This window comes from Musca domestica, unplaced genomic scaffold (assembly GCF_030504385.1).
Source record: "Musca domestica strain aabys unplaced genomic scaffold, Musca_domestica.polishedcontigs.V.1.1 11, whole genome shotgun sequence".
NCBI classification, from domain to species: Eukaryota; Metazoa; Arthropoda; class Insecta; order Diptera; family Muscidae; genus Musca; species Musca domestica.
The window spans coordinates 3252982-3261302 of record NW_026712133.1 but is presented as its reverse complement, the minus strand read 5'-3'; the positions used below and the strand labels follow the sequence as shown (position 1 = coordinate 3261302).

The 8321-nt window shown below is 39.7% G+C and overlaps 1 protein-coding gene across 1 annotated transcript; it reads right to left on the bottom strand.

Annotated features, from left to right (window-relative positions):
• Window positions 1–405: 405 nt before the first annotated feature.
• Window positions 406–4972, bottom strand: LOC131807009 (uncharacterized). Its single transcript, XM_059132025.1, has 2 exons — window positions 3176–4972; window positions 406–966 (listed from the first exon to the last, which is right to left on the bottom strand). Exons 1-2 carry the CDS (start codon window positions 4970–4972, stop codon window positions 406–408), a joined length of 2358 nt encoding a protein of 785 aa, XP_058988008.1.
• Window positions 4973–8321: the final 3349 nt, after the last annotated feature.

Here is an 8321-nt window from a genome sequence, read left to right as displayed (position 1 = left end):
ACACATAAATTTGAAGTGACACTTACAGTCCTTAAAATTCTCCTTACAAGCGCATAAACTTGAAGGAAAGACGATGATTATTAAATAAATCCAAATTGGTTATGGTCGCTTTACAAAAGACAACTGATTAACTCTTTATTATTTTCATTCTTTTATACAAATAATTTCTTAATATAATTGATTACTTGCATAAAGTAAAACTAGGTCAAATATTATTAATACAAAGTGAATAAATGAAATTGTTAAATATTGAAACTAAATAAACGTGAATAAATGGCTTACATGAAAATGCTGAATTAACAAACTAGAATAAAGCTGTAAATACGTCACAACTAAACTACAACTTAAATATAAATATGTATGTAGATACGTATGTGTTAACATGCTCCGCCGCGTTGACAGTGTTCAAGCAGAAACGGAGCCATTTGTCGCTGATTGGTGAGTTCTTACAGCTGGAGTAGGTGTAAATTGAGCTGGTTTGTTGAACCTTAAATGCATTCCCCAACTCAGCAGACCAAGCAGAATAATAATGCAGCAACATAACGAGGTGTAGCTAAATGCATGATGGTGAAGAATGGTGGAGTGGATAAGTTGCCGCAAATGCTTAAGAGTTGATTCATTCAACTGCCGTTGTATATTATCCAATACTTCCAGATGAACCTTGTAAGAAGTAGTGTTCGTGAGCGTTAAAATCTTTTCTATTTCCTGTGGTGGACTTATAGAATGGATGTCTTTTAATCTCAGATATGAAGTGTGTATGCTATTTGAGGGTTGAAAATGTCCATGTATGGTAACAAAATGGTTCTTCATGACACAGTTGGAACCCATCTCCATTATTCCGGCATTCTTGATGATGATAAGATTTGTCTCCGTACAGCATACAATAGAAGATTCAACATCGACAGTAGTAGCGAAGATCCATCCATTTTGATGATGCAATTGGGTCCATACTGTAGATCCAATAATCTTGTTGAGATTGCAATTGACAGTTGAATGATTATTAAAGATATTGACTTCACAGGGGTTGGCGACTGCGTTCCTACAGAGTTTGGACCGCTGATTTCTACATATGTATTCGTCATTCTTTGGTGTAAGGCATCTTGATATGTCCTCAGGTTGGAAAAGTATGTATTCGTCTCTGTGCGCATCTATAGCCAAGTATGACTTTTCTGGCTTAATGGCTATTAGAGTGCATTATTGGGCTATTTGCGATCTTCATTCTTTTCCTCGGGATGGTATCTTTCCCATCTTCCTCTTGCCTAGAAGAGCCGATGTCACCCTGCGTTGTCTGGTCTGTGGATAATTCACTATGCTCCTCTGGAAACAGTGGAGCCAGCCTCTGAATGGCCCGTTTGTATACTCCAGTTGATGTTTTCACATCAGCAACTCGTACAGCTCCATCGTCACCAGCGAACACATTGAGAATTCTTCCCAATGGCCACTTCATCGGTGGTAAATTATCTTCCTTGATGATGACCATATCACCTTTCCGAAAATTGTTCATCTTTCTCCTCCATTTGTTCCGTTGTTGCAGTTCGTGGAGGTATTCATCCGACCATCTTCTCCAGAACTGCTACTTGATATGTGAGAGCAGCTTCCAATGAGATGTGCTGGATGTCTTAACAGATTCTGCTCTGCTGTCTACGTGTGCAGTTAAAGCCTCCCCGATTAAAAAGTGTCCTGGTGTCAATGCTTCAAGATAATCAGGATCGTTTGACAAAGGCGTGAGCGGCCGGGAATTTAGGATTGCTTCTATTTCGATTATGATCGTTTCCAATTCCTCATGTGTTAGGTTTTCCGTTGACACGCTACGTACCAAGAGGCGTTTCGCGGACTTCACTGCTGCTTCCCATAAACCTCCGAAATGCGGTGCTCTTGGTGGGATGAAATGAAAGTGAATACCTTTAGCGCTTGAGGTTGAAATAATTGATTCTTGCGCTTTATCCGAATATATATTTTCAGATAGCTCCGCTAAATTATTCTTGGCTCCAACGAAGTTCGTAGCATTGTCGCAATATATGTTTTGGCAGTGTCCACGCCACGCAATGAAGCGTTTAAGTGCGCCAATAAAAGCTTCTGTGGATAAATCAGACACAAGTTCTAGGTGAACTGCCTTTATCGCAAAGCAGCAGAAGACAGCTACATAAGCCTTGGTTGGTCGCTTACCCCTCACTTTGTAATGTATCCAAAATGGCCCACAATAGTCAACTCCAGAGTTTATAAATGGCCGTGCGGGAGTTATTCTTGTTGCTGGCAGCTGTCCCATTATTTGTTGATACAGCTGGGGTCGTGCTCTGGTGCACCTTATACATTTTTGAATCGTTGATCTGGCAGTTATTTTCCCTCTGATTGGCCAAAATCGTTGTCTTATTGTGTTTAACAGCGCTTGAGGTCCACAATGTTTGTTTTCTTCATGAATCGTCGTAAACAACAATTTTACTAATGGACCGTTATATGGCAATATTATTGGATGTTTTGCCTCCGGTTGAAGCATAGAATGTTCCAATCTTCCACCTACGCGAAGGACACCGTCTTCATCCAAGTACGGCGACAGGCTGCATAGAGAGCTGTGTTTGCTAATTTGCTTCTCAGCTTTCAACTCTTTTATTTCTGTTGCGAATTCTGCCGATTGTATAGCATGAGTAATTAACCGGAGGGAGTCATCTAACTCCTCAGGGTTAAGGGCCTTACTTCTGGGCCGCTGAGACCTTTGCATCCGCGCATTTCTTATGAATCTGAGGACATATAACACAATCCTTTGTAGTCTCCTGAAGGAATTTTTGTGATCGATTCCATCTATAAAGTGGATGTCAGAGGTTACTATAGCAGTCGTAGCGGCAACCTTTAGCTCCATGTTATTTGTAAGAGCATTTTGAGAAGGACATTTAGCAGGCCACAACTCCTCTTTTCCGTGAAGAAAAACTGGACCATGAAACCATAATCGACTCTTATATAGGTCTACTGGTTGCAGGCCTCGAGAAAGCATGTCGGCAGGATTCTCCTTTGACGGAACGTGCTTCCATTGCTCTGGTAATGACAATGTTTGAATGACTGACACCCTATTTGCCACAAATGTCTTATATAAGGTTGACTGGGATTTTATCCAGGCAAGGACAATTTCCGAGTCGGTCCATAGAAACATGGGATGACTTTGAAGCTTTAAGTCAATCCTTACTCTATTACCCAGTTCAGCTGCTACCACTGCGGCACAAAGCTCTAGGCGAGGAAGTGTTTGCTGTTTCAACGGAGCAGTTCTGGATTTAGCGCAGATCAGGCGTACAGCTACGAGACCATCCTTTGTTACAAAGCGAATGTATACAGCAGCGCCAAACGCTTTCTCCGACGCATCGGCAAACACATGTAATTGCACCTTTGCCGGAATCTGCCCACCGAATACATGTCGTGGTATTTTGAAATTGTTCAGACCTTCCAACCCGCTTCGAAATGTTTTCCAGGTAGCACAAAGTTTTTCGGGTAATGGTTCATCCCATCCTAATGCAAGTTGCCACAGCTGCTGGATAAACATCTTTGCTTTTACAACAATTGGTGCAAGCAGTGGATCAAAGAGTTTCGCTAGCTCAGACGTAACTGATCGTTTCGTTATTACTTGACAATGATCAATATTTGCCTTCACGCAAAAACGATCGGCCTGAGGCATCCAAAATAGTCCCAAAGTCTTTATCGTTTTCCTTTCATCAAAATCTAGATTGACTTCCCTATCACTATAAGGTATATCTTTTAGCAATCTTGGACTGTTTGACGACCATTTTCTTAAGTTGAAGCCGTGCTTTTTCAAAATGATTATCAATTTCTTTTGTGTCTCCATCGCTATGTTTAAGCTATCAGAACCACCGAGACCATCGTCCACATAAAAGTTCTCTTTTAGCATTTCTGAACCAAGGGGATAGCGATCCAAGTTGTCGTCTGCGATTTTCTGTAGACACTTTGTGGCAAGGTACGGTGCTGCACGTGTTCCATATGTAACAGTATTGAGCTTATAATAGCTAACTGGGTTCGATGGATCTTCCCTCCAAATGATCAGTTGATATTTCTGATCATCGGGGTGAATTAAGATTTGTCTATACATTTTTTCAATGTCAGTTGTGAAGACAAACTTTGATAATCGGAACCGTAGCAGGATAGAGAACAGTTCACTTTGCACAGTGGGTCCTGTGTACATTAAGTCATTTAACGAATGACCCGATGACGTTTTCTCGGATGCATTAAATACCACCCTTAATTTTGTCGTGGTACTATCTGGTTTAAGCACACAGTGATACGGAATGAAATATTTAGGGTTCGACACTATATTCACGTCAATTTTCTGCATGTGTCCTAGCATTTCATATTCCTGCATGAACTTGATGTATTGCATGCGGATATCATCCTTCTGAAGAAGCCGACGTTCAAGACTCATGAACCGGTTATACGCCATCGCATGAGATTTTCCCAATGTTGTTGGAGATTCTTGGAAAGGAAGACTAACAATGAATCGACCGTTCTGATCCGTCTGGACATGCTGATTATAATGAGACTCGCACCGGGTTTCCAGCGGAAACATTACCCTTTCTGTTGATGCTACTTCTTCGAGTTTCCATAACTTCTCAATTGCTTGTGCCAGTGAAGTTTCACTATCGAAAATTGCACATGTTAGCGCTGCTGATGTGACGTTCGTTGATGATTGTTCTATTAAGCCGCCTACAATCCAGCCAAGTGCAGTATTCTGCAGAATAGGTTGATTATTATTCAGTTTTATTGTACCCGGTTGCATTAGGCTGAAGTAAAACTCCGCCCCGAGTAGGATGTCAATTTTTCCTTGAACATTAAAATTTGGATCCGCCAATTTAATGTTCGTTGGAATCTGCCAGTTAGATATGTCCAAATCGTGATTCGGTTGTGCAGGTATAATCGTTGGTAAAACAAATGCTTCCAAATAAGATGAAAATCCAGAATTGTTAGACAACATTTGCATGTTCACACGATGATAAGCCTTCTTCTGGATTTTTCCAACTCCGTCAATAGACAAAGAGGTCTCTGTTGTTGCAATTGATAACCTTTTAATCAGCCGTTCTGTAACAATATTTACTTGTGAACCGGAATCAAGCACAGCTCTGAACTCTCTTGACATACCATTTGCAGCTTTTATGGTGACTCTCGCAGTGGCAGGAATTACGTTCTTCTGATCTTCTGCTGATGCCGAAGAAATTACAGCAGTATTGACTGGTGTATGATTGCTACTTGTGGTTGACGTTTGATTTAAGCCTGTTGATGATTATTGAGATCTCCGTGATAAATGTAACAACGTATTGTGTTTATTATTACATTTCTTACAGTTACCAGATGTGCAGTTTTTCGCAATATGATCAGCCTTAAAACAGTTCACGCACATTTTATGTTGTTGTACCCATTGGAGTCTTTCAGATTCCGACATCGCCAAGAATTGCTTAAACTGATAAAGACGATGTTGACCATTTTTGCATAGTTCGCAATTACTGTGACTCTCCATTGATGTTATGGACGAAACAGCTTTGCTTGAACCCTTCGGGCCAGTCCCTCAACTTGAGCCGACGCAGGTTCCTTAACCTGGGCTGATGCTTGGGGTTCTGAATCATTTTCTGGCGATCTTGCCTTTGCGGGTTTATCTGGATTGACCTTGGCAGACTTCAGCTTCTCCAACTCCGCCTTTATATAGTCCACTGTTGCATTGAACTTTTCGCATATGGCCTGGTGCAGATTCTCCGCTATATACGGATCATCATCTGCCAATGATGGATCTTTGCGGATCTGGTTTTCTGCCGATTCAAACGTCTGCCAAAGCTGCTCTAGCTCCTTACGCTTGCCAATGTAGAATTCCTCAGTTCTTCTTTCAAGCGGTGCCTTCCTAATTGTCGCTATGAATTTTTCGAAATTACTGCCCCTTACTTATTGTTGGACTATAAGGTCTTGAAGCGATGCCATTGTTGATATTTAAATTTCTTCCAAAGAAATTTGTGTACAAGATGCGTGTGTATCACGACACGTGTATAACGACACGTATCACGATCAACCTCTTTTACCACTTCTGGGGTAAAAGAATGTGTGTAAACGAACGCGTATTACGATTCAAATCCTTTACCACTTGTGGGGTAAAAGGAGGTGTGTTAACGAACGCGTATTACGATCCAAATCCTTTACCACTTGTGGGGCAAAAGGATGTGTGTAAACGAACGCGTATTACGATTCAAATCCTTTACCACTTGTGGGGCAAAAGGATGTGTGTTAACGAACGCGTATTACGATCAAAATCCTTTACCACTTGTGGGGCAAAAGGATGTGTGTAAACGATCACGTCGGGGTCACCAAAAAATGTTAATATAAATCGGACCTAGTGGGCTTCAGTTCAAACACATAAATTTGAACTGACACTTACAGTCCTTAAAATTCTCCTTACAAGCACATAAACTTGAAGGAGAGACGATGATTATTAAATAAATCCAAATTGGTTATGGTCGCTTTACAAAAGACAACTGATTAACTCTTTATTATTTTCATTCTTTTATACAAATAATTTCTTAATATAACTGATTACTTGCATAAAGTAAAACTAGGTCAAATATTATTAATACAAAGTGAATAAATGAAATTGTTAAATATTGAACCTATATAAACGTGAATAAATGGCTTACATGAAAATGCTGAATTAACAAACTAGAATAAAGCTGTAAATACGTCACAACTAAACTACAACTTAAATATAAATATGTATGTAGATACGTATGTGTTAGCATCTACACTCTTCAACGTAAGGTCGTTTCTAGGATTGGCAAGTTATTACAGATGCTTTATTAAAGATTTCGCATCTATCGCCAAGCCGCTAACAGATATTCTAAAGGGCGAAAACGGCAAGATTAGTGCTTCTCAATCAAAAAGGGTGAAAATAAATTTTAATGAAGACCAAATGCAGACCTTTAGAAAATTAAAGGAAATCCTTGCTTCTGAAGAAGTTATGCTTCTTTATCCTGACTTCAAAAAACCTTTTGATCTTACAACAGACGCCTCTTCATTGGGTCTGAGAGCAGTTCTCTCACAAGGAGGGAGGGCAATCACCATGATTTCCAGAACCCTTAAAGATAAAGAGCAAAACTATGAAACTAATGAGCGAGAGCTCTTAGCTATTGTTTGGGCTCTTCAAAAATTTAGGAACTTTTTATATGGAGTAAGATATTTAAATATTTACACAGACCACCAACCATTTACATTTTCAGTCTCTGATAGAAACCCGAATGCTAAGATAAAACGGTGGGCAGCATTTGTTGACGAACATAATGCCAAAATTATTTATAAACCTGGAAAGGAAAATTATGTGGCGGACGCCCTTTCACGACAGAACATCTATACTCTGAATGTAGAATCTATGTGCACCGAAAAACATTTCGAGCCTCAATCTTTGAATACTTTGGAAGAGGATAATCACTCAGATCTCGCAACGGTACACAGCGAAATATCTTTGACCTATACCATTGAGTCTACAGAAAAACCGGTCAATTGCTTCAGGAACCAAATTGTCCTTCGGGAGGTAAATTTCCTACTTAAAAGAAATTTTATTGTCTTTACTGAGAAGACTCGACACATGATTGAATTCACAAGCAGGGAAACATTGCTAAACGAAGTAAAATCAGTGATCAATCCAAATGTCGTAAATGCAATACATTGCGATCTGCCAACTTTAGCCTGTATTCAGCATGAATTGGTTAGATACTTTCCCGCTACTAAATTTTGGCACTGCAAAAATTTTGTCCAGGACATTTTTGATAAAAATGAACAGAGGGAAATTATTGCCATCGAACATAACGTGCCCATAGGGCAGCTCAGGAAAATGTTAAACAGATACTTTCTGATTATTATTTTCCAAAAATGGCAAAGTTGGCAAATGAAATTGCTGCAAATTGTAAAATTTGTTCGAGGGCTAAATACGACGGACACCCTATGAAACATGAACTTGGGGTAACCTCAACACCATCTTACGTAGGCGAAATGCTTCATATCGATGTATTTTCAACGGATAAAAAACATGCATCGATAAATTTTCAAAGTTTGCGTTTGTTCAACATATTCCATCTCGTACAATAATAGATTTAAAAGGCCCGATTATACAACTAATGAATCTTTTTCCACACACGGAAAATATTTACTATGACAACGAACCTTCACTAAAATCTGAGACTATTATGTCCCTGTTACGGGATCAATTTAATGTTAAAGTGGAAAACGCTGCTCCGCTTCATAGAACATCAAATGGACAAGTCGAGCGCTTTCATAGCACACTTTCTGAAATAGCTAGA

Coding starts and splice junctions, on each gene's coding strand:
- LOC131807009 (XM_059132025.1), bottom strand. CDS start 4,972: ATGCAAATGTTGTCTAACAATTCTGGATTTTCATCTTATTTGGAAGCA. Junction 967..3,175: donor CAGCTGAACTGGGTAATAGA/GTAAGGATTGAC, acceptor AATCTCAACAAG/ATTATTGGATCTACAGTATG.